General features: G+C 38.8%; 2 protein-coding genes and 1 long non-coding RNA gene across 9 annotated transcripts in view; 2 read left to right on the plus strand and 1 right to left on the minus strand.

The window, feature by feature from the left end:
• SLC12A1 (solute carrier family 12 member 1) overlaps window positions 1-11,415 on the plus strand; it is a 44,891-nt gene extending 33,476 nt beyond the window's left edge. For all 4 annotated transcript variants that reach the window (XM_085588284.1, XM_085588283.1, XM_085588285.1 and 1 more), the window contains 7 exons: window positions 244-387; window positions 2,298-2,429; window positions 2,659-2,770; window positions 5,124-5,210; window positions 7,342-7,477; window positions 9,404-9,471; window positions 10,169-11,415. In XM_085588284.1, coding sequence (XP_085444410.1) covers window positions 244-387; window positions 2,298-2,429; window positions 2,659-2,770; window positions 5,124-5,210; window positions 7,342-7,477; window positions 9,404-9,471; window positions 10,169-10,304 — 815 coding nt within the window. In that variant the 3' untranslated portion in view covers window positions 10,305-11,415. The remainder of the gene's footprint in view (window positions 1-243; window positions 388-2,297; window positions 2,430-2,658; window positions 2,771-5,123; window positions 5,211-7,341; window positions 7,478-9,403; window positions 9,472-10,168) is intronic.
• Window positions 1-14,266, minus strand: part of LOC144246950 (uncharacterized) — a 34,802-nt gene extending 20,536 nt beyond the window's left edge. Inside the window, exons 1-3 of the long non-coding RNA XR_014957521.1 lie at window positions 14,139-14,266; window positions 13,528-13,731; window positions 7,306-7,389 (exon numbers count right to left, since the gene is read on the minus strand). This is a non-coding gene — a long non-coding RNA (uncharacterized LOC144246950). The remainder of the gene's footprint in view (window positions 1-7,305; window positions 7,390-13,527; window positions 13,732-14,138) is intronic.
• A 1,318-nt stretch (window positions 14,267-15,584) lies between these two features.
• DUT (deoxyuridine triphosphatase) lies at window positions 15,585-22,281 on the plus strand. 4 transcript variants are annotated; one of them, XM_085588289.1, is made up of 7 exons: window positions 15,585-15,880; window positions 16,266-16,428; window positions 17,891-17,982; window positions 19,048-19,092; window positions 20,452-20,526; window positions 21,443-21,513; window positions 21,926-22,281. In XM_085588289.1, exons 1-7 carry the CDS (start codon window positions 15,835-15,837, stop codon window positions 21,980-21,982), a joined length of 549 nt encoding a protein of 182 aa, XP_085444415.1. In that variant the 5' UTR covers window positions 15,585-15,834; the 3' UTR covers window positions 21,983-22,281. The 4 variants fall into 4 exon arrangements, with proteins under 4 accessions (XP_085444415.1, XP_021393170.1, XP_021393171.2 ...); XM_021537495.4 differs by having other exon boundaries at window positions 15,585-15,704; XM_021537496.4 differs by having other exon boundaries at window positions 15,617-15,931.
• Window positions 22,282-26,079: the final 3,798 nt, after the last annotated feature.

Raw genomic sequence — 26,079 nt, forward strand, 5'->3', positions numbered from 1 at the left:
CACCACAGTGTTGTAGGCACAGGCACCCCAATCTAGGGCTTCCAGAGGTGATCTCAGCTTCCTTCTCCCTACTGGTTTGCAAAAAAAAAAAAATCATTTAAAAAGAAATTTTCATACCAGGAGCTTTACATTGTCTACAAAGTACCACAACACCAATTACAGCATCACCATTAGCTCAGTAAGGGATTAAATTTAAAAGACAAGCAATGTGTTACCAGTTCTCTTACTTTTTCTGATATACAGAGGAATTAGAGAAACTGGAGCAGGAGAGATTGGCACTCGAAGCCACCATTAAAGAAAATGATTTTGAAGAAGGAAAAAGGGGCATCTGTGGATTCTTCAAAAAAGCCAGCACATTGAATATCTCAAAACACGAAACAAAGAAGGGTAAGTTCCAAAATGACAACTTATCCCCAACCCTTCAATGCATCACACTTTTATCAATATGCAAACTGGAATTTACTCCAAGCCAAAAACTCCTGAGCCACACAGAAGCCCCTGGAACAGCACCTCCCTTGTGCAAACCATGGTGGCCACAGCCCTGTAATGCAGCACAGTGACATCCTCTGCTCACAGGACATTCTGTCTGCAGCACAACCATCTCCCCTCACTTGCTAGGCAAACTTCTCAGCTCAGCTTATGTTCACTTCTACCTGACAAAAACAGAACTTGGTTATTAAAGTTTGAGGAATTCAGATCAAGTTGATTCAGGGGTTTTGGGATTGGTTTTGTCTTTTTAATAGGGTGTTTTAAGCTTTAAAACAGAGGCCTTTTTTCCCCCTCTCTAAAGAAAATAAGAACATATGCATAATATGCACAGAACAAGCATTCTTACTTTACTTAACATACACACACACAAATTCAGTACACAGCTGAAAAACAGGTAAAAATAGCACAACTACTCTATAGTCTTAGCATAATTTCATAAAAATGCACAAGTGAAGGTGGTAAAAGTACTGAAAGTATATATACAGCATACTGTCAAATAACTAACACATTAATGTGTAGGTGATGAAGTCAATATTACATTTCAGATTTAGTGAAATGATACAGACCCAATTTAAGGTCTCATTTCACAACTGCTAGGCTGTAATGATAATGACCCACCTGAAGCCATGCTTGTACACAAACATGTATTTTGAGAGTTTTCACCTGCAGAGACAATTACAACTGGCTGTGCATGCAACTCCCGCAGGTGCCAGGAGAATCTACAGACTGGGAACATAAAATGCCATTATTCTTCAGCTGGCAGGCTTCAGTTCATTTTGTTTCAGTAGAATATGTTTTTATGAAAAGTGCACCAAGACTGTGTACCCCTGTTTTGACTTCCCTTTTCAATTTAGTTGAGAAATGCATAAAGTAAATATATATTGCACATTTTGGCTCTCTGTATTAGCTAGATTATGTTAATAAATAGCCCCACCTCTCTGTTTTGTTTTTATGTTCATACTCCCTAGAGTTGTTCAATCTCCCAGTAGAGATGCTAGAACTGTAGAGGAAAGCCAATAACTGCTTTGGAACTATCCTGTACACACTCCACAAACACAGGAAAACCAAACAAGGCATTTTCAGAACCTATATCAGAGTAAAACCTCTAAAGAAGCCTGTTTGCTCCACTTAGAATACTGCTCTGACACCACCTCTTTGAAATCATTGAAAGAGAAGCAGAAATAAAGCCAGAGGCCTCCAAAGGTGGAATGAGAGAAGTTATTCTTAGTAGAGAGTCAAGACTGTATCTTTTAAAGCCAGCCAGGCAAACAGCAAGAACCAAAATTTATTTCCAATTACCAGGGACCATGTCAGCATAGGGAAACAGCCATATGTGCTTGTGTTTTCTAACTTGCAGCTTCACCTATGCTACCCCTGCACCCCATCAGCTCATTTCATCCACTCTGACTGTACCTTTCACGGAGCTCTGTATTTTACAAAACAGCTGAGCTTGTAAAGGATGCAAAATGACACATTTACTTCTAAAATCTATCAGATATTTCCCAGTTGCTTTTTAAGGCCCCAGTGAATTTTACATTTACTAAAAAGAGAGAGAACAAATAATCAAGTAACCTTTTTCAAAACGTTATAGTCTAGTGACAATGTCTTACACAAGCATCGGTTTGTGTGTATGAGAAAATTAGAAGTCCAAAGCATCTACTCTGTACCTTCTTTTTCAGATTTAAAGGGTAGAAATTATTTCAGAAACAGTTCATTTTCCAGAAGCTTTCCCTCCATTTGGCTCCCTAAAGCTACTTATTGCCTCACTTATCAGACATCCTTCCACATTTTTTTCTTTCTCATTACAGAGAGCACCATTAACACCATGCAGTCAATGCACGTGGGTGAATTCAATCAGAGGCTGCTAGAAGCCAGCACTCAATTTAAGAAGAAGCAAGGAAAAGGTACAATTGACATTTGGTGGCTGTTCGATGATGGAGGTAAGGAATTTGAGTAAGAATCATAGGGAGAGAGAGTTCTCTGTTACCAAATATAAAAACAGACTTGAAGTTGCATAAAACTGATTTTATTAAGTTTACATACTCAACTTTAGGTCAGCCTTAAATGTTTTAAAATTAACTTACATCCAATACTGCTGAAGTGAAAGATGGAATTTTTACCATACAATGCCCTCATTTGATATTCTTCCAATTTTCTGTGTTGTTTCAGGTCTAACAATCCTAATTCCTTACATTCTAACTATCAGGAAGAAGTGGAAGAATTGTAAATTAAGGATCTTCACTGGAGGAAAAGTCAACAGGATTGAAGAAGAAAAACTAGTGTAAATATAACTTTATTTGTCTCACTTGTTTAAAGAATTAGAATTGATGCTGAATATAATGCATATACAGCAGGAAGGTGGGAAATTTTCACCACAACTGGTTTGTGGTACTGTGGGCAGCATGAAAAAAAAAAGTACTTGATTGAAAGGTGTTAAGCTTATGGCATACCCTTAAGGTTCTGCAAATGGTAATTACCAAAGGAAACTCACATCCAGCACTTTTTCCCATTAATAGCTCATATTCCCTTCTCTGAGAAGTGCAGTCTGCCCTCTGTAATGAGAATATAATTACTTTTATGGGATTCACATGAGATAGTCCAGGTAACAGGAAGTAAAATTGCACATGAAGCTCTCATATGCAAATAGCATGGACAGATAACTCACATAAATGTGATTAACTGTGGTAAAATATAAAGAAGTTAAAGTGCAAGTTAATCAACTTTAAGGTCAAGTTGATTTTACTCAGTGTTTTAAAGTCTAGATTTCATAATCATCATTTGTCTTTGAGCAAATGAAAGGTACAAATACAAATTTATTTTTATCACCACTGGAAGTAGGACCTTTCCTTCCTAAGCACTTTACACATTACAGGCACAGCCACTTCAGCACCAGCGGAAGCAGCTCAGTTTGGGATGAAAGTTAGTGACTTCTTAACAAAGAGCAGAAGCACCATGTAGAAAATTAAAAACAACATCTCCAGCCAAAACTCCAGGGGCAAACAAGTGAGAGAGGTGCAAAGACAGGGGTTAGAATCACCAGCTTCACTAGGATTACAACACAGTGCCTTGGAAAGGCAGCTGCCACAGGATGCTCCCTTAAAGAAAAGGGAATGCATAGAGCAAAGTTCACTGTGGTTCCATCCATTTTAAACATGTACCTCTGCAGAAGAGATTCACAAGTGTTTGTACAAACTATCCTTATAATTAGGTAAAAAAAGCCCTAGAGCTGCTCAAGGACCTGCTGGGAAGTGTTCTCTGTCCCTTATCCAGAGTCTGCCCAGTTTTGGCTGCTCAGGATTGCAAACAGGCTCCTGAACCTGAACTCTCTAGTCACCTGATTTTGCTGCAAGTAGGAAATTTTGAAAATGGGATTTGTCAAAACACAAAGTTTCCACAGAGGCAGTTCTGACACCTGCAGACACTGCTTATCCCACACAGGCCCAAGTAAACAGCATGGTTAGGACAGCTGAGAAGGACGCAGCTTGTCCCCAAGAAAGCTTTATGTGTCTGTATTGCTACCTAAACACCAGCCTTCTTCAAAACATGGCCTACATGTAAAAGCCTTCAAAGAGACAAATCTGGACTGGGTGATTGCTCCATTCCCTAGGCAGATCTAATACAAAATCATCCAAGTACAATTTCAGCCATGTATTTTGAATTCAGAAGTCAAATTTTTACTAGCATGTAATTCCCCAAATATTAAAACCTTTTCACAGAAGTTGAGATTTTACTCTTTATCATGTTCAAAACAGGGACTGCCACCAGGGACATCAAGATTTATAAAAGCTGTATGCTCTTTTTATATAAATACATTAAAAAGAAAGTGTAAACTCTCAGGTCATAAACAAATATGTGTTTGTACTGTGGTTTGCTCCGAGGAAATCTCTGACCTTTTCAAAATCCAAAGCTTACATGCCAAAAATAGAAACAAAAAAAGTCAAAAAGGAGGTGGGAGAAGGAGGTGTGGATAAGAACCACAAGATCCCAACCATGAGTTTAAACAAGGGCAAAACTGACCTAGTTAAACCTCTCTATCCTCAGCACAAACACACAAAAAACTATCAACTATTCCTTCTGCCAAGTGGGGCAGAAAAGAAAACTATTTTTTAATGAACATGTGTAAAGACAACATGTGAGTGGATCAACATAAATTCATAAATGAAAAAGATGATTCTTTAAGTATTGGACTTTCTGGACCAAATTTTCACCAACACATGCACTACCAGTATTGTAAAACTCCATCCACAACATTCTGACAGTAACAGAGTAACAGAAGCCTTCTGTAAATCTTAGAGAATTCTGACCTACTGTATATTGACTATTCTTCCTTTATAACTCAAGCCTTTGGGAATACTTTGAGTATCATTATTTTCCCAAAATGTAAACATCCTCTGTCTGCTATTAATTTCTTTCTATTTTGTGATTTTTCATCAATCATCAATTAAATGAATTATGCTACAGCAATCACATTAATCCAGTTCTGTAACTAGAAATTGAAACACTAAAGCATTTAAAGTAATTTGTCATATAGTTAGATAAGATATAAAATGCAGCTGTCTAACTCATTTACAAGTGTTCTTTGATATAAGGCACTCCAAAGTACAGTGATAAAACATTCTCTCTTTTGTTTTCAGGATGGCTTCACTCCTAAGCAAATTCAGAATAAAATTTGCTGATATTAATATCATTTGTGATATCAATATAAAGCCCAACAAAGAGAGGTAAGAAGCATTACCAAAATCCACTATTTAGTAGCCAGCCTTTATCTAGAGTTTATTTCTTTCATGTTGAAAATTAAAAGAAAAAAAAACAACAAAGCACAATACAGAAAATAACACTGACACTTCATGGTTATAATTTTCTAAGTACCAACAGCAGGAAAAATAAAAGAACTTTTAACAAGCACAGCTTAAAGGGTCAAAACCATGTGTAGTATTTTTCTTTATGTTATAAAGACTAATTAGAGACCATACTTATAAGCCACTAAATTTAACAGACATTTTGTGATGACTTCTCGTATTTATTTAGGCTGCAATAGACTCCAGTCAGTCACAATTCTCCTGTAAATTTACCATAACTGTCAACTCAGTCTTCTGGGTTTTACAATAAATTCACAACATTTTTCTGGTCAAACACAAGCATACTTCCTCTCTCCTATGAGGTCAATCGTATAATGTTCCCCTATCATTCAGATATAATGAAGGCTTAATAGTTTTAAAAATTAACTTATCGACATAAGTAATGCTCTTAAACAGAGGTTAGGAAGTTGGTAAAACAATGCTCAAAAAGCTCCACCTCCAACTGTGTTAGTTAAATTTAAAAAACAACCCAAAACTTAAAGTCCTTGTTTTTGAAAACATATCTACATAGATATTGTCTATTTGTTCTGCTTATGTAGAAAAAAGTATACAGCAGGCTGTTCAGGTGATAACTGAATCCTAAATTCAATTCACAGTATTGTTTAATCTTAAAATTCCATAAATGTGCCCACCTTACCATACTCTCTGCCATCCCACTCCTTACTCCAACCAAAGCCTTCCCACTGGGTTCAAGTGCAATCCCAGATTAGGCTCTTCATCATTCTCTGTCCTGTTCCTACACACACATAGAACTTTGCAGAAACAATATAGGGTTCACCAGAGTTTCTATGGACCATTGGAGATTTGGACTGAAGAAATGCAGATAAAGAATATAAAGGTTTTCTAACTAGATACCTAAAGTCTCCTTTTAGTGTCCTCTTGATCTCTCAGGTAAAATCTTTTAATCATATAAAGAACTGTGCAATACATAGCTTGTTTTCCCTCTAGTACAATGCAGTGATTTTACATAAGGTATCAAAAAGAATTAATATCTGGCACTAACATAAAAAAACACACGTTTGCTGCATCAGCACTATCTGAACTGAACAAATCAGTTATACGCCAGACACTTCCTAGACAGACCCACTGGATCTCTCTTCCAGCTGGCACCCCATCTATTTCATTAATAATAAGAGGATTATCACTATTTTACATACTGAAAGAGACAATAAGGATGTTGACAAACTCTGACAACTTAGCAACAGCAACTCTAAATGCTGCATGTCACAGCCTTTAACCCATCTTTTGGCTTCCTGGCCATACAGCCAAGGCTAGCCTGTGCCCAGTCTGCCACAATGAGGCCCATCAGCACCAAGTGCTCAGGGAAATACACTCACATCCACACAAAAGAAACTCCCTGAGGTCTCTGTGGCATACTAGAAATTTTCAACAATGGGCAAGCAAGGAAGTATTGAAGGACAATAAGGTTCTCCAGATGAAAACTTTCAAAAGTTCAAGAAACAACTTGAAATTTAGAGAAAATCTGAACGCAATTCTGAGTCCACATATAGCAAAAAAACCCTACAATGTTTCCTTCTCCCCTTGTCACAGGAATTTGTATCACCTGTTTATCCATTGCATTAAAACCATCAGTAAAACCATTTCAGTGAGGTGATTGGTCCACTTAGTGCTAAAATAATAAACAAGGAGACTCATATTCATTGTTAATATTAGTAACCAATATACTGCAGTTTGCAATTACTGTAAAACCCATTTCAGTATTTTTGCTAGAACCAGGATAACACAGAAAATTCTCTGCTAAATGCAGTGTTTAATTATCCTTATATAACCTTTTAATTCTTCTCAAATAACCCAAACATACAGAAGTGGCACAGATATAACTTGGGGCACAATATAGCAAAGAATAGTTAAAGATTTTGCATGTTTTTCAGCTATAATTATTATCAGTGAGGCCCGTCATACACAGTGACTGTGAAATAAGTTTGTGAGTTCATACCCTGCAGCAAGGCCTCCTTTGTAATTCCTGTTTCAGCTGGAAATTCTTTGAAGAGATGATTGAACCATATCGCCTGCACGAAAGCTGCAAAGATATCACAACTGCTGAGAAATTAAAGCGAGAGGCTCCATGGAAAATTACAGATGCAGAGCTGGAAGCATTCAAGGAGAAGGTAAAGCCTTGCCTACCTACCTCTTTACATATGCACCTTTTCTTACCCTCCAGATGTTTGAAGAGATTAGTAAGAAAAAGTGAAATACCAGATATGGCATTAGAAACATGATATGTACAAACCTGTATTTGATATTTACAGATTGGATTTATATTGTAAACACTGCAGAGGTGTGTTATGATTGCATTATTGAGCTCTCTCAGACTTTGGCATGCTTACACAGTATTTTCTAGGCTGATGAGAAGCTCTGCCCACATCAAAGCCAGCCAGATGAAAACCACCTCTGAACCAGAAGCCACAGTTACTGCACTGAGCCTGAGATAATTGAGTCTGCTGAGGTTTATTAAATGGCTCCACTGTTTTGGAGCTTGACTCAAAGAGTGCAGTTCCAAACATTCACCACTTTGGGCAATTTAGAACTGCGTCCAGACACTTCAACTAAACTAGAAATTTCTCCAAAGGCAGGGTTGAGCATGAATTCTTACCTTATTGGCAGGGTGAAGACTAAACCAGTCTACCATGCAGGAGCTCTCCTGCAGTTCAGAGGAAGTTCAAGGCTGATGCTGGCTGATCCACTGGGTCAATTACAACCCAGTCTGCTCTTTATATTTGTTGGAAAAATACATTTTTCCCAATGAACCACCAGCTTCATCAGGCCAGTGACAAAAGGATGCAAACTCTTTCACCCTTGAGACAAGTTCTCCTCTAACTCACAGAGAATTAATCTAGCAATTTTAGTTATGGTTCCTGTGGAATTACCCTGAGTACACTGGGAGTTTAATTATCTCCACTTTATGGTCCTGGTAACTTCCTCAACAGAGCAAGGATGAGCTCAGAGCTGCCAGAAGTCACAGCCTGACATATTAACATAAGCAGAAATCAATAATGATTTAAGATCACACAAGACTACTGACTGCAGCAGCTGGGAAGCAGACTGACTGCTCACTGTGCTACCCGCATCATGGAGCTGATAATCAGCAGAAGGTTATATAGTCAGCTATGGGCAGAAATCCTTAGAATTAGTCTCACCTTAAATTACCAAAAAGTGAGACTCGGAGCTCTTAAAACACCTCAGTATAAAAGACAACAGGAATATAATCAGAGACAATTGCATGCAGAACTAGTGAGGAAACAACAGAAAAAAAATGTGATTAAACTTGGTCTGGTCTAGGTCACTAATTAAGGAACTGGAAAAATTCCTCAAAAGTTGAAGAGAAACAGCAATATGAAAATGCCAAATTACTCTGTAAAACAAGGACAACAAAAAGTTTAGCTTACACATCTGGAAAGACATGCTCCTTACCTTCAGAAGTAGGGCAGTTCTGGGAATTTACAGAGCACATTAGAACACATTTACAATTCAACAGATAAAAACCTGTCAGCACAAGCAAAGGGTGATGTTATAGGATGATTCTCATGAGGTTACAGCTGGCTACATTATGAGGGTTCTTACCTACATAACAAGAACAGTGACTTCTGTAAAGGAAAATTTAAGATCTGAATGGAGAAAAATCTTTTTACTTTCTCCAGGAAAAGAGAAAATAATTTACAAAAATCAGTTGAGATACATCTATCTTAATAAACCTGCCCTGGTCTCTTGTTCCCTGTGACTTGTGGTTAAGCCATAAAAATATCGAGGGCTTGAGCTCAATCATAAAGTAAGTTCAGTACAAAAATAATCCCTATCTCCAGGAAACCTTACATGGGGTGAACATTAGAGAGGCCCTAAAATAACTACACCAATCAAAAAGTGTGGCATAGCCTCATATTTTGCCATGGCTGAGACTCTGGACCTGGCTTCCAGTGCTGCCAAAGCAACAGCAGAAAATCTTGCAGGCAAGGGGGAGTGTGGAAGTCCATAAGGCACCAGAGCTGAGGATCACTGACCTAACTGGTATTTTTCTTTTCCTGTTGTGTTTTAATCAGAGTTATCGCCAAGTCCGTCTGAATGAACTCTTACAAGAGCACTCGAGAGCAGCCAACCTCATTGTCCTGTGAGTTGCAAGATTTTTGATTCTAAGAATAATGTGTAATGGGATTCTGAACTGGAGCTACAGAAACCCTTGTGGTAATTCACTGAGCACAAAGTAATCCTTTAAGTACCTTCTGGAGGACTTGCATCTGGACTGATGCTTCTCTGTGATTGCACTGAGTATGAATCTTCCTTGTATAAAGGAAAAGAGGCCACCAATAAATTACCAAAAAAGGCCCTTTCCAGAATCTATTTTTATTTACAGACACATTTTTTTATACACAGCTTCAATAAATTAGCTTGCACCTGTGATGCACAGATAAAACTCTACAGTTCTATCAATTCAGTCTCAAAAACAGGGATGGTCATATAGTGCTTACCACAAATTGACCCAAATTTTAAAACTCCCATCTCACAGCATCTGCAGATCAGAAAATAGGTTGATGGACAGCAAAATTGTTCATGTGTTGGCTTTTTATCCTTTTTAAACAATCATACTATGTGTGAGTTTTATGACACCAAAAATATTCTTTACCAGTTTGAGGTTACAATCAAAAGCAGTTCATACCCAGTACAATCACGTGAGCAAGGGTTTGCAAATTAAGGCCTAATGATATGAAAACAATCTTGTAATTATATCAGAGTTTTATATGAACAGTAATGTTTTCTGCTACCCTGCCTTCATAATGATAATTATATTTTTCCCTCTGCCCAAACAGGAGCCTCCCTGTGGCAAGAAAAGGAGCAGTGTCTGATTACCTGTACATGGCTTGGCTAGAAATTCTCTCCAAGAACCTTCCTCCAGTCTTAATGGTCAGAGGCAACCACAAAAATGTACTGACTTTCTATTCTTAGAAAAACATCAGTGCCTGGAACATGCCTTGCTTGGTTCCAATAGCTATGTTTTTAATGGCAATGGTTCATCAAAGACACATTCATTTAATGCCAATCTAAATTTTTAATAATTGACAGATTTTTTTCAAAAATCCAAAGCAAAGAATTAGAAAATAAAAATGTAAATGGTCCCTTCCAGTGTTAAACTCCAGTACAGGCAAAAGAAGGAAAATCTACCCATATGTCATATGAGACAGCAAATATTTTGAGCACAAAGTAAGAAATTCTTCTGATTTATAAAGTATTAAAAGGTTTTTGATATTTATCCTAGAAAGCAAAAAATAACTGTGATAAAGCAGAAAGGATTAAATCTCTAAATATTTTTTTCAAACTGTACTATCATAGTTGCTAATGGGCACACAGTAGGATTAAAATGAAATGCACCAACTTGTGAGACAAAAACCTGTATGGCATCCATCAGGTGTAACTCATGAATTAACAGAATGCAAGTAGAATACATGCTATGATTTTTTATTGTAATATTACCAAATTAAGGCCTATGCCTACAGCAGATGCTTTTACCTAAAATGTTCTGCTAATTTAAATTCATTCAAACATTTCTAATTTATTCACAAAAAAAAGATATATAAAAATATGGACTTTATTACAAGACTTGATAATGCATTTTCAAGCTCTGACATGCAATGGAATGCGTGATTTAAATAATTAAATGTTGTAAGCAAATTTCACAAAAAATTAGTAAAACACTAAATATTCTGACAATTTTTGCTATGAATGTTAGGGTTAATACAATCTGACATTATACATTGGGAAAATAAGTACAGTGATTTATGTGATTAGAAAACAAAAAACTCATTAGCTGAGTTGAATGCTTTACTTTTGATTTATAGAAAAAGATTTCTCTCTTTTTTGACTTCCTAAATAATATTAATTATACACTAACTTAAAATAAAGGCAATTCATTAAGTTGTGTAATTTTTCTATTTTCTACTCTGCAATGTTATGGTACTTTATAATTTCAGCTGTCAAGAAAAACAGCTTCTCTTTTTAATGGGTAAAGCTATATCCTATGTGTAAGCACTATTTAAATTAAAGACCATCAAGGAACATTTATTTATTTTCTGTAGTCCTGCAACTCCTTTGCAGAGATCAACCAACATGAAAGCCTCATGAAAGCCAGGGAACCCTGAATTTCACCAAATGTATATTTTAAAGCAAGCCTCAGCTTCCATCTTGATTGAATTATTAGAATTTAACTTGTAGTGGGTTTAGCACTTTGTCTCCAAAAATGACAAATATTTAATATTCATATTTCTTCTAAGTTCAACAGTAGCAATTCAGCAGAACATGGTAATGTAGCCCAGTAATCCATGCTTCATTTTCTCTACTAAAGGCAGGATATTAAATATTGATATTTTCTCATAATGTTCTTCCTTTGCTTCTCACACATTTAGAACCAGGCTGAAGGATCATTTTACAATCTAACTGCATTACACAGAAGTTTCCTCCATCTACCAAACTTCCTGCACAACCCTGAGCAAACCAAAGCTCACATTCTGCACCTGCAAAACAAGATTATTTTTATCCTTCACAGTGATGTCAGCAGTGATACAGGAGCTTGCTGCATGCTGCCAGGTCCTTGCAGCTCCTTGTAGAATTGTAATAGTCACCATGCTCTCTGCCTCAGATACAACCTCAGTGACACCCAGCCAAAGCCAAGCCTTTAGGGAGGCTCCACTTAGGCTTTGTGGGTTTCTTATCACAACCTACACAAGGACCTGGAGGAATTCTAGCCCTTTAACTATGTATATGACTGGGGATTGTTTCTATTTTAATCATCAAGGTAGTAACTAAATTAATTACATGTCTGACATCCCTAGGAAAAAATACAGCTCTAATGCTGTCTAACACATTTTTAGATTACATCAACTACCAGTTCTACAAGTTTATATAGTTTAGGTTGGATTTGGTCAGTCACAAAAAAAGCTAGCATGGGTAAAGTGACCAGGGACATTTAAGTGTGAAAATACCATTGCTATGAAGCGAAAATAAAGAATATGTTGAATTTTGTTCAAAAGCCTAGGCATCCTGCACAGCTAAGTTTGTGCCTAAGGGCTGTTAAAATGATCCACTACTGTTCCTCTCATCAGTGAATCTTACCTTTCCCTCCTAATGTTAGTGGAGTTCCAACAGGTATCACAGAAGGCATTTCATCATAGTTGAGAGACTACACTTTCCTTACATCTTTTTACAATCACTGGCAAGTTGCCCATCTTGATCACATACCCCTAAAGCACAGTCCAGATTATGCTGTCCAGAACAGTATTCTTCCAATGTGTTTTTCACTAGATCACAACAGAGATTCTTTTTGAGGGGATTGTTTCTTTATTTTATTTTTAAATCAGCTACCCAACAGTGCAAGTAGAAGAGCTACCTAACCAAAAAGGCATTGCATTGTGAGGATTAACAACTGTAACTACACTGCAAAAACAAGTTGTTATCCTACTTCACACTTGAAGGAGTTTCCACTCAATCTTCATCATCACAAAGTACAGAGCTCCAGCCACCAGCACAGGAAATTTCATCAGTCTTAAACCTCAGCAATTTTCATTACATCTTTGAAAAGTCCTACCAAAAGCTTTCCTGACTAAGCAACACTAATCCTCAAAACACCTAGACATTTATCATTTTTTCTCACTTCTTCTCTAATTCCATATGGGATTTCAAGATCTTTTCAGCAAAAGGAGTTTCAGCACCTGATCATCAGTTTTCAAACCAGAGACGTCAACAGGTAAAGGAATCTGCACTGCAGTTGTACATATGGGGCAAATAGCTACAGGCAGTCTTGGCTGCTACTGACTCACTTAACTCCCCTTAGCTGTTTATCACCTCTCCTCAGGCAGAGGTCCCTGGCCTGTCAGCAAAGCTGGGGGGACAGAATGTGAGTAACCATCAGTATTTTCAGCTTGAATTTCAGGGGTCTCTGTCACCCTGATTCTTAAGACTTCCTAAAGCCTTCTGAGTTTACATTCCTTTGGAGAACTTTCCCACACAATTTCTGTAAACAACATATTGTTTACATTCTTTTATGGGGGTGGAGAACACTTGATGTACTGGTGGTTTGTCCAATATCTTTGGAGAGGTGGCCCATTCACTCTCCAATCCAATGTCACCTTTGGGAAAGTACAAAAGACAGAGTCAGATAATAAACTTTCTTTTTTACCTTGCAAATAGCAGGTGAAATGAGTGACTCAGTTAAGATGAGGAAAGTCAAGGTTTTGCAAGTGTTGTGCTTCAGCAGAGGTCAGGCCACTGTTGAAAAATCTGTCCATGCTGGTACCTAGGGCACAGCCCCCTGGCAGCTGTGTGGACTATCGAGACCCTGTGGCCATCACTGCTGAGGGAACACCTCACACTGGCCTTGGCTCTGCAAGGAAAAATGGAAACAAAAAAATACAGCAAGCTGCAGCTCACATTCTCCACAAACAAGTGCAATATCCCACAGTCATGCCACTGGCTGGAACTTCATCAGAGGAAATTAAGTTTCAAACAAAATCAAACACACTGAGGTTGTCTGGAACAGAGTAAAAAGCAATGGCAAAATTCCACAACCCCCATGCTGTGCTGCAAACATGCAATCAAAAACAGAGTTTCATTATAAACAGACAACATCATAACAGCCTTTTTAAATTACAAACCTTAATCACTGTGAAAGAGACAGCTGTGCTAAGTAAGAATGGGGTGGGAAGTCACTGTTTTAAAGCCAGTTTTCTTCTAACAAAAATCCCCATTTTAACACCAAAACTTAATTGGGGAGAATTTTGTGGCTATTACCGTGAAAGAGGCTCTGTTTCTTCCTGTGTCTAACAAAGCAGCCTCCACTCCTGCTCTCAGTCCAGGCAAAAAGGCAGATGATTTCAGTTTATCTCAGTATTGTTTTTCAAAGTCAGGAGGAAATACCTGATGGAGAGCAGTACTAATCAGCAATCAGGAATGCTGGAAGGTTTACTGACTCTACAGAGCAAGCAACACATTCCCAGAACCAAGGTAAACTTGGTTTTAGGCTGGGGGTGTTCCCCTTGTAAAGATCTGGAATGAAACAAGTGTTACTCAGCTGAGTCCCTTCTCCTTAATAATATTTTTGGATGAGTCCTCCTCTCTATTATTCATGGGCTTCCAGGCTACCTCAAGCAGAGTTTAGAACCCAGCCTGCCTCACCAAGTTTGGCCAGTCTCGTTCCTTTCTATGCTATAATGAAGGATGCAGTTGTAAACTCCATGAAGCCCTGCTTGTATAAATAAACATTTACAATTAGATTAGTTTGATACAAATTCAATTCCTATTAACTTCAATTTTTGGATAGCTTACATCAGAAACCATGAAATATTTTCAGTAGTTTTTCACATGTCTGTGTTACATATATATTCTCCTTCAAACAGTTCATATTTAGACTTAAAATACTGAACAGGAATAAAACAAACATCCATAAAAATACCTTTCACAACTGAACTGCAATGTGTAGTAAAGGTTTCACTGCCATCTGGCTGCATTTAGAAAATGTAACACAGCAAGGAGACAATCCCACACACTTCAGAGTTTAAAACAAAAAATTACAAAGACCAGTTGTTAGACAAAATCTAGACCAGCAAAAAGTCTGTAGCTATTATGCAGGGTCAAGTAACTCCACTAGCCTCACCAGGGACAGCTCTGAAACTATGACTCCAATGGATACTTTTCAGCCCATAGCAGAGCCATGGGGGAATTCAGGAAATTCCCTAGTCCTAGGGATATAGATATGTCCTGTAGAATATATCTATATATAGATAGATACATAGAAAGAGATAGATATAGGAAAAATAGGGGGGGGAATAAATAATAAATTGAATGTCAAGATGGCAGAGCATATTAAACACAATAAAACAATCTTCTGCTTCAAGACAGAAGAACAGGGCAGGCCTAGCATTGGCAGGTTTTCCCATCCACCTCATCGTCAAAAAATGTTCTCCTCTCGTAAGGCAAACCCTTGCAAACACTTTTGCCGTGGCCTGACCATTTCCGAAGGAGTCTCTTTCTACCTCTACTCTGTGCAACGTGCTCTAAGCAGCTCTGCTTTAACAGCAGGACTAGACTGGATGCTCTCCAGAGGTCCCTCTCAGCCCGAACCACCCAGTCACTGTGGAGGACAGCTGCCGTTTGCCACGCGGCTGTGCGGGGCGGGAACAAGAACGAGAACGGCCCCGGGGCTCCTCGGCGGCGCCGGGCGCGGCCCCGCCCGCCCGTGCAGCCGCAATCGCGTCCCCCGGCAACGCCGCGCGGCCCGCGGGGTCCGCCCGGAGCCTGCGGCAGCGCCGCCGCACCCGAGGCGCCGCGGGCCGGACTGCTGCCCGCGGGGTGCGGCAGGTAGAGCCCGGGCACGGGGAGAACGGAGCGCCGGCACCCCGCCCGTTCCCCGTGAGCCGTGCGGACCGCGGCGGGGAGCCCGGGCTAGCGGCCCGTGGCGCGCTTCCCGCACGGCAGCGGCGGCGGCGCTATGTTGGTCCGGTGCCTCCGGTGGCTCCGGCACGCCTGCGGGCGCTGTAAGGAGGGGTGGGGCAGCTGCGGGGCAGCACACACTGCCCAACCCGCAGGTCTCGGGGGCTCTGGGGGATACACACCCCGCAGGCGCACCGCGGGCCGCTCGGCGCCCCTCAGGGGCCGCCCGGCAGTGACGCAGCGGCGCGGGGCGGTGGGCGAGCCCCGCCTGACAGACGGGGCGGGACCCTCGGTGCGGGCGCGGGGGGCCCAGGAGGAGCTGGGCGAGGCCATTCTCACCGAGGGGGGAATGGGGTTGCTCCGCGCGCGGAGAGGCCGCGGATGGGCCGGTTCCCCCCCTTGCTCCCGCCCCCATGGGCCGCGCCGGGTTTTGGCGGGTTTTCGGCGGGCGGGCGGCAGTCCCTCACAGCGTCTGTCCCGCTCCCTCAGCCATGCCCGCCTCCGAGGCCGTGCCGCTGCCGTCGCCCAGCAAGAGGCAGAAGGGCTCGGGGCCTGCAGAGGCCTCCGCACGTCTGCGCTTCACCAAGCTGTCCGAGAACGCCTTCGCCCCCTCCCGGGGCTCCGCCCGGGCTGCGGGCTACGATCTGTACAGGTGAGGGAGGGTGAGGGCACGGCACCCGCGGCGGCAGCCCGCGCTCGATGCCGCCCCGCTCGGCGAGCCCCGGGCACTCCAGGGGCTCCGGCGGCCGAGGGGGCCCTCGCGGCCTCTTGCCGAGCTGAGCCCCTGGACAGTCTCGCTGGCCATGCAGGAGTGGAGGCCAGAGCTGTCACAGCTTCTTCGCTCCTCCATCCCTGATCATTTCCTGGTATCTGTGGTCCAGCCATGTTAAAGGATTGATTTCATGAGGCACAGATGCCGCCGTTGGCTAAAAGTCAGGCTTGACAGAGCATCCAGAGTTGCTGTTGGTGCCCACACTGGCCAGGTTGCGTTCCTGTTGAAAGGAAAAAGCGGTAGTGCATGTGGGCCCTTCTTGCCAGCACTTGTGCTTTTCCACTTTCCTCTTGGCTCCGGGGTTGCTGCCTGGCAAAGGGCCTTGCAGCAGTTTGTTAGCGCTCCTAGCTGGAAACCACGTGAGTTGATGTACAGACTTAGGTTTTGGTTTGTTTGAATTAATAATGACCCTTATTCCTTGGCTTTCACTATGTTCAGGAATACCTGTAGCTAGACTTGGGGCTGTTTGCATAGTGCTTCTGTGATTAAGTCGCTAGTTTTGAACGAGTGAACTTTGCTGCTGCCACTTCTAACTTACCTTTTTTAATATTATGTAAAATAACCAGCCTTTTTCTCTCTTCACCTCTCTGACTTCTTTCCTGAAGATTTACTGCACCACACCTTACCCTTAATTCTTTTTATCCCTTTCATCTCCCCAGGTTTGTTTTTGTTCTTGTTCCAATGTTGCACGGTAGACCTGGAAAAACTGTGTTTTATAGAAAACCTTTCAGTGCTTCCCAGCATTTAAAAAACAGTTCTTTGTCAAGGTCAAGACATGACAAGTATTGTCACCACTGCTTTTCATTAGGCCTTCAGTTGGGTAGCTTCAGCAAGCTCTTAAAATCTCTGTAGCTCAGGTTTTCCAGGAGAATCATGAACTGTCAGACTGCTCAGAAAAAAAAAATTGTTGCCTAAAAGTTAACTTAATAGATTATTAATTTTGACTACAACTAGTTCATCTGCTGTAGAAAGCTTAATCAGATTGTATTATTGATAAAGTTTTTGCTATTGCACAAAAAATGCACAACCACGTTCACCTAATGGTTACTTTAAACTTTTTTTTTTTAATATCTTACTAATTAAAAGCCATTTGAAACTGGCAATTGCAGGAGTATACTGTTCAAATGACATTTCTGGAATCTTAAACTAGCACCATCAGAAAGGCAACATCTTGTGTTTCTGGATCTGTGTTAAATTTCACAAATCTGTAAATATTTGTTGTTTAAATTTCATGGTATAAATTCCCTGGCAGATTAATTCTGGGTAATTTTGTCCCTTAAGTTACAGTAAAGAAACTTTAAAAAATATTCTATAGAAACTAGTGTTTCTTTTTTTAATGTAGTGCCTATGACTGTGTGATACCACCCATGGAGAAGGCTGTGGTGAAAACAGACATTCAAATAGCACTTCCTTCTGGATGCTATGGCCGAGTAGGTGAGTATGCAGCTGTCAGAAGGTTGCAGAGTCATTCTAGAACAGCTTTGACACCATCTTCACATTTAGATTCTGCCTAAAGCTTTCAGAATTTGTCAACACAAAAAAAGGGGATGCCACATGGCTGTGTGATTTACTGAATCTTGCAGTATTTTCCTGTTACCTGTTGTCAGATGCATTTGAGGTTTGGTGTATGTCAGGTGACCAATGGATGATCTGTACTCTACATACAACTTTATAGGCTCCACAGTAGTTCATTATTTGTATGCAGTTTCAGAATTCAAATCACAAAATCTCATAGGTGTTGGACATACAGAAAATGCATCCCTGGTTGCTTAAAAATAAACCCCAGAGCATCAGTGTAGTAGAATTTGATTACATATTGTCATAGAATAGTTGAGAGGACCTGTACAATATATTCTGTTTATTTTGTGCATTCTTTATCTGAATTATGTATAAGTTCTTAAAGTAAAAAAGCAATAGCCACTCCAGGGGAAGAAAATTATCAGAATTTGCCATGTCCTTTTATGTAAAAGAGCACATGCATTTCTCTTATCCCGAAGAAAATTTTAAAGATCATGTAATTTTTAGTTCCTCATCCTAGTAGGCTAAGGTAAGTAAAAACCCAAATCCCCACACATAATTTATCTGTGTATAATTCTGCTTAGGAAATGCCTTGCCAGGTATTGTTTTCCTTCATAACTTAAATAGATTGATCTAATATTCTTCTGAGATGATGCTGAACCAGTGATAGTCACCAAAAATAAACCAAGATTAGATAGTCTAATCTAGTTGCCTCCCTTGGAGAAAACTACTCTGCAATTGCAGGTCAAATAAAGATATGTTTCCATTACTTAAAAATTGCAATTTTATTGTAGCCTGTTGCAGCTGTTACTCTGTTTAATATATATGTAAACTCTTACAGTAATTCCTGTAATATGTTTATCTTAAAAAGACTGTGGAAACAATTGTCATTGCCAAGACTGTGCAAACACACTGTATAAACTATAAATACTGTCTTTTTAAAGAAATAAATTGTAATACTTAAAAAAAATTCTTTTCTAGCACCACGTTCTGGTTTAGCTGCAAAGCACTTCATAGATGTTGGAGGTAAGCTTTTTGTTCTTTTTATTAAGACTTGGTAAGTATTGCTCACAGAAGTGCCTTAGTTTCACACTGTAAGGTGCAAATAAATGATGGTTTCTTGGGGATTCTGGCAAAAGAGAGAGACCTGAGAGAGACAGGTCATCATAATTAATGTTAAAGTGTTCTTAATTATTAAAAAATACAGATTTTTTTAAATAATACTATATCATAATTCTATAGACAGTGTCTGCCATAGAAGTTACTTTGTGGTTTAGACATTACAGATGCTTCTTACATGCTGGTTTCTCCATTTTTTTTATCCAGCAAGTTAACTTGAGAGTTGCAGGTTTTTCTAAATTTTCAAAAATTGCGATACTTCCAGTGTTACTAGCACCTTAATTAGGAAGTTAAGAAATGCCATTGGATTAACCCAAAACATTATATAAGAATGCTGTGTAAATACCTTTTCCATACTGGATGTAGTGCAGAGATTGCAGGGTAACTAGGGATCATTTGCACTACAATTTTTTTTCAAAAGCTGAAGGAACTACTTTAAAAAATAGGTTTTTATTCTTAAGTGTGCATTTTGTGGTTCAACATTTAAAACTTCAAGGTACACTCATAATACAGTTTCCTCTGGTGTTAGTAAGCCCTAATTACATTGTATAAGCTGGGGAATGTCTTGGAATGGCATTTAATTTTAGTATGTAAATTATTTCTGCAAGTAGACTTCAAAATACATGCTTGGGACCACAGGGAGGCCCAAACTCATGTTTTCTACTGGAATTACATTTCCTCTATCTGAGAGAGAAACTCTAAAGAAGCAGAATATAATTGCTTTAATGTAGCCAATCTTCTGAACTATGTAGTTAATACAGTCATACAAAATACAAGAGTAAGCTAGTTTTATAGTCTTGGTACTAGAATATAGCTGTGTGACAGTCATTTCCTTACACCTCTGATTCTGTTACCTTGCCAGAGGGACAGGATTTGGATCTGTGCAAATCCATAGCTCTCAAATGAAATATTAGAGTTAAGAACAGATTTCTGCTTGACACTGAATAAGCTGAAGTTAGCAGAACAAATGGGGCCTGAATTTAGTCCAGCTGTCTTGATTTCAGAAAAGGTATTACTACTAAAATTAGTAGCACAGTGGTAAAGCACTTCTTGACATGTGATGGTGTTTTTCAGTTCCTTTTGCAAGATGGATAAGCATTTTTAGATGTCTCAGTATTTGCATATATATTGTTAGTTGTGCATCAGAAATATAAAGGATATAATTATGAGATACTGTAATCATTAATTGAAACCTTATCTAATCTAGTTATCTCATACACTGACATTTACTAACTGGGTATGTCTCGAAATTCTCTCTCGTGACAGCTGGTGTTATTGATGAGGATTACAGGGGAAATGTTGGTGTGGTACTGTTCAACTTTGGCAAGGAGACGTTTGAAGGTAGGTGTTAAGCCTGGCAGAACCTATTTTCAGCCATCTGACTGGGAACGAGAAACTAATTTTTTTAAGTTTATGCAGAGGTAGAATTAGCTGGGAACATTTTTATTCTCTCAGTTAACAAAAACACAGATATTTCAAAACGTCCTGTCAAGGGAACATGTAAAGATTCTACTCATAGCTAATTAAGCAGCATTCAAAAAAACTGTTCCCAAAACCACCACACCACCACAAAAGCAAACCAAAACATCCCTACCTAGCTAAGCTTTAGATTCACAAGCTGTACTGAAATGTAACTTTTATTAAGTTATTACCTTTCTCTGAAAAAAAAAAATAGCTGAGCAATTTAAAAAAAACTTTCTCCAGAATCCTGGGAAGCATGAGGATTTTCTCTTTATTACACTGTCTTTCTGCAAAAAGTCAGTTTTAAGTTTCAGTGCCCAGTTGTAAGAGATGTGCTTTTGTGGCCTCTTCTGCATCTTCACATCATAAGCTGCTTATGGAAGTTCTGTGAGCCAGACTGGTTATTAGTGAGAAACTCGGTTTTCCTTTTATCAGTTTGCCTTTTTCACCCCAAATTCCTGGGTCCAGTTCATAAAAGGAGCAACATTATCCATACAGCTGTCTCTCCATCTCTGCAGTACTTATATATAATGAACTTAGGATGCCAGAGAATGGCAGCAGGAATGAATGGAAAGGCCTTGAGGTGGTACAGCTGCCGACAGTCACCACAGAAGGACCAAACAAAAGTTTATCTTAACCTGTATTTTTCTGGGTCTGTTAACATCTGTTTAGATAGGTTTCTAATAAGTGTTTTCACTTTTAGTATATTCTGATACTCTTTAAAGGAGATTGTTTAAAGTCTGTATTTGTTGTTCACTTTTTTGAAGGAACTAATAATATTTTAACTTCTCTGCAGTTAAAAAAGGAGATAGAATTGCCCAGCTCATCTGTGAACGCATTTATTATCCTGAGCTAGAAGAAGTTGAAGTAAGTTGCCAAAAGAAAATATTTCTGCATTTTCAGTGATTATTAGTTAAGATACTTGTATATAAGAGGAAATTTATTATATAAATAAATATTGGCTAAAATTACTTTCAGTGGTAAAACTGCATAGCAGCAGTACTACCTGAATGAAATTATATTTGATTCTTTGTACATACTTACCAAAAAAGAAAAAATCTATGCAAGTTTTCAGAGTTTTTGAGGAGCAGTTCAATATATACTAGAAAAGGTTGTCTCAGAAGCATTTGTTCAAGCTTGTGCAAAAGATATTCTAAAGAGTCTTGCATACAGTTTTTGTTTCTTAATTATAGCTGTTGTTACAAGTAAATGGTAGATAATATCTCTTGTACAGAAACAAAAGGCACTAAGCCAGCTTATTTTAATTGATGTCTTTCAGGCTCTGGATGATACAGAACGTGGTGAAGGTGGCTTTGGCTCTACTGGAAAGAACTGAAAATTACTTGAATACGCTTTCTATTTTTGGTTTTTTGTTCTATGTTTTCTAAATTTCCATCTGAATTAGAATTTTTGGAGTACATAAAAATATTTCAAATTTTATTGAGACTTCTCTGTATCTGTGCTGCAGTGAATTTGTCTGCATAATGAGGAAATATGCATGACTGGCTTAACTTAGTAGTTGATGTATTATTTTCTCTTTCAAGATGTTTGGTCCTCAGCAATAAGAACACATTGTTTATGTGACAATTATACTGTAATAAACGAAGAAATAACTTAATGACCTAAAATACAACAGCCAGTTGTTCCCTTGCCAGTTTTTTTAGACTTCTGAAAGCTATCTTCAACATGGTTAAAGATTTCATACTGAGAGCCTGTTTCATACAGCCTCAGTGACAGCATCAATAGGACTTTCCATTCTGACATCAAAATCAGAATAAGAAAAGATATTTAATATTGCACCCTCTACAACCTGTCCAAATACTTGTGTTTCTGTTCAAAGCTAAAGTTCTGACTTTGATCCTTAGCTCATCTTCAAGTGGCCAATTTTTCAGCTCTCTTATATTAAAAGAAAAAGCAAAAAGTGTTTGAGTTAAATAGCACAACTCATCTGAAAATAACTTCTGTGTAGTAAATAAGAGCTATGAATTACACTTTTGGAATATTTGTTACAAATTTATCAATATGTTAATATCTGAAAGAAAAATTCTGAATTATTTAAGCAGTGCATAGTTTGGCTTTTTTTAAGTTTACTTTTGTCCAGTTAAGATAATTTTTTTTTAATCTATCCTAAACCTGATTCAATAAGTGTGTGGAATTTCTTAGATGGCTCTCTAACTTTCAGGTGAAAGAACACGCAGAGAAGAGAAGAAACAAAAAAAGGAAAGAAAAGTGACTATTTTTCCACTTTACATAAAAGAATTAGAAAAGGCTCTGAAGCTCTCAAACACTTTTTCCTGCAGCTGTCTGTACTTTAAGATTTTCTTATCTGGAAGGTTACAGGTAGGAAATACTGTGCATTAAGTTAGCAGTAGAAAGGTGTTCCCTTTGTAGGCTGATGTTCATACTGCTCTTCTGCTGGGTAATTTCAGCTCAGGATAATCCTGTTAGTATTAATTTCATGTTCTTGTCTAGGACTATTTTTTGTGAAGTATGCCCAAAATACTACACATTTTATACATTTTATCCTGCCCACTCCTGCAAGGAGCTGCACAATAAGGAGCAGTGTAACAGCATTTAGATCCCTTCAGCCATGGGATAGGCATTACACTGGCTTGGCAGTGCTGAAACAAGAATTGGATTCATCCTTGTCCAGCCTTTTCCTCTAAGTGCATGATATGCTGGTCAGTTGGTTTGCTGTTGGTCCTTACCCCTCATCATAGTGCTCTACTTGGATCTGTACACCCAGACAGACCAACGGGAGCAGGCACACCCTGCAAAAGGCTGCTGCAAGCAAGGAGCACCAATCATACCAATGCAGTCTAAATGAACTGGGAAAGCTGAGCTTATTTTATTCAGTTTTGCAACCTGCCAAAAAGGAATTTAGAGGATATTTAAAGGTCTTAAAATCTGTGATCCTTTTGTGAAAGCTGTTTCCTCTTCTTGGACTGTAAGATAAGAGAAAGTTTTGCTGCAATTTTTAGTTTCCACCTCCTGAAGTAAAGACCCAGCAGGGGTTCCACTAATGCAAGTCCTTTTTTAAAAAAGATGCTGCAAGAGACTTCACTTGGAAGAGCAACCTACAAGGAAGAAGTTGGAGTTCAGGTGATACTCATTACTTATTGTACCTGATGGAAACTGATCTGATTTCCATTTTGGAAAATAATGCTAATACTACAAATCATGATCTCAGGAGCTATATCAGACATATAAGGAAAAAACAAATTTACATATGCATACCTGCAGTAACTTGTCAACATTAAAACCATTATCTGTCATTACCAGAAAAGGCTCACTTGTTTTGAAAAATCTGTGTGGTGGAGCTCCTCTCCGTTGTTTCTCAGTACTTCTCTAGAAAAGCACATCATGAGTTTCAGATTGCTGCAAGGCCCTTCCCAGTAAGGACCTTGGGAATGTTTATCTGAAATGAGAAATGTTTTCAAACTTGGCTCTACACTGAGCTCCTCTGTGCACCAAGCCATTGCATGGGTAAGGAATTCTGGTGATTCCTGTTAGAGTATTAGGGTTTGCTTTTCAATAGAAGTAGCAAATCTATGAAAGACAAATATTTCTACCCAGGCAGCAAGAGTTACCAGTGTATTGAAAGTTCTAAAGTTAATACTGCTACTGCAGATCAAGGCCTGCATTTGAAACTTGTAGAAACTGTACTGGGACTGAGTAGAGGCTTCTTAAAACAGCATTTGCTACTCTATGGTTCAAACAAGGATATAAATGTTTTATTTATAGTCCCATAATTTTGTTAATATGAAAAACAATACCCTCCCAGTTAATTTAATGTTCCCTTTTTCGTATAATATCTACGTTACAAAAGTACATTATCTTGGTATGTGGCAAGAGAGGGGGGACTGAGAAACAATCTGTTTTTCATTACTTTATCTGAGACCTATCCTACCTCTATTACCTAGTTGTAAATTAGTTTTGTAATTCAGTAACAAACTGCCTGAGTGTGTCGTTGAGTGCACATGCTTCAGCTCGGGCACTAACTTCAGAAGTTGCCCAGCAATGTACACAGGGCTCACTTCTGTGTAGACAGATTGATGTCTCCAGAGCCTGCCACTGGGGTGCAATGCCCAGGGCTCACTGCTGGTGTGAAACTCAAGAGATGTAAAGCTATTTCCAAAGTAACAAAATGAGTAAAAATTACATTGGGCTGTTCTCCAGGCAAAGCTACTCTAATTCAACTACTCACATTGTTGAGAGGAGAAGAATGATCTTGTGTAAATGAATCATGAAGCCTTTTATGAATTAAAATTAATTTGTTGGGAATTCTTATTTACAGCAGAGAAGAACATTTTCCTGCAGGGAAAGGAGAGAGACATTACTGACTAACAATTTACTTCCTTTTTTTTAGAAATGGATTTGGCTTTTTACAGGGATAGAGAAAATCTGGACTTTCACTCCAGGTGAATTTGGAAGTTGAGATGCTTAGCCACAGGTACACCTTCATGGTTTGAGTTCTGTTGTGAGATCTGAGAAGGTTCTATTTTTTATTTCAGATGCAATATTTACAATAACCTCTATGTCCTTAGAAAGGCAGAGGGTCCTAAGCTGATGAACTCTCCACTTTTGGACAAAAATCTTAAAACAAAATTTATGGCAGTAATACCACTGCTACCATTGATCTTCAGTTCTTTCTTTCCCCAGGGTGTTAACTTTGTGTTTAGTAGTTGAGAATTTAGGCACCACTTCCTCAGCTCAGCTACTCTTACATTACTCTATGGCATGGTAGGAATTTTTAAATCTATTTAATGTTTTCTAGATCAGCCACTAGATGGCACTTAAAGTTTGCTTTTTTTTCCACTTGTTTTTCAGAGGTATTTTTCAAAGATTTGTTCATCTATAATTAAGAGTTGATGACTCCCACTGGGACTGTGTTGGTGGAAAGAAAGATGCAGCAATATTTGAGTGAAAGCAGGCAAAAGTATAACCATTAAAGGGGGAACAATGACAATAATTTAAATAAGGTTTGGGTGGTTGCAGTGTTTGCATAATCCCTCCTGGCATGCAAGAGCAGTAGAGAAGCCTGTGGCTTTTCTCTCCTGCTGTGTTTCAACAAAAATGGAAAATTGTAATGAACAGCAACATTTTTCCTATATTTCGTATTCACTGTGTTCTTACTCTCTCTTCCTCCATTCCTTTAAATGGAATGCAGACTACTTAAGGATTGCATTGTAACGAAAGTAATATATAACCTGGTAAACTCAGTTTGGATTTGGATTTTCCAAATGAGATGCCTCTGGCTGCAAGTTCAGGATAGAAATTAAAACTTACTTAATACATGTTAACTCACTAAGGCTGGGTGATATATAGTAACCTGAATTATGTAAATTAAGGATCCCTAGTTTCTGTATTCCTGTATTGATTGCTGCTTCTGTAATAATAACAGTTTGGAGCTCTTGTATTTGTCTTCCTCCT

The sequence above is a fragment of the Lonchura striata genome, chromosome 10 (genome assembly GCF_050655825.1).
Source record: "Lonchura striata isolate lonStrDom1 chromosome 10, ASM5065582v1, whole genome shotgun sequence".
Taxonomy (NCBI): domain Eukaryota; kingdom Metazoa; phylum Chordata; class Aves; order Passeriformes; family Estrildidae; genus Lonchura; species Lonchura striata.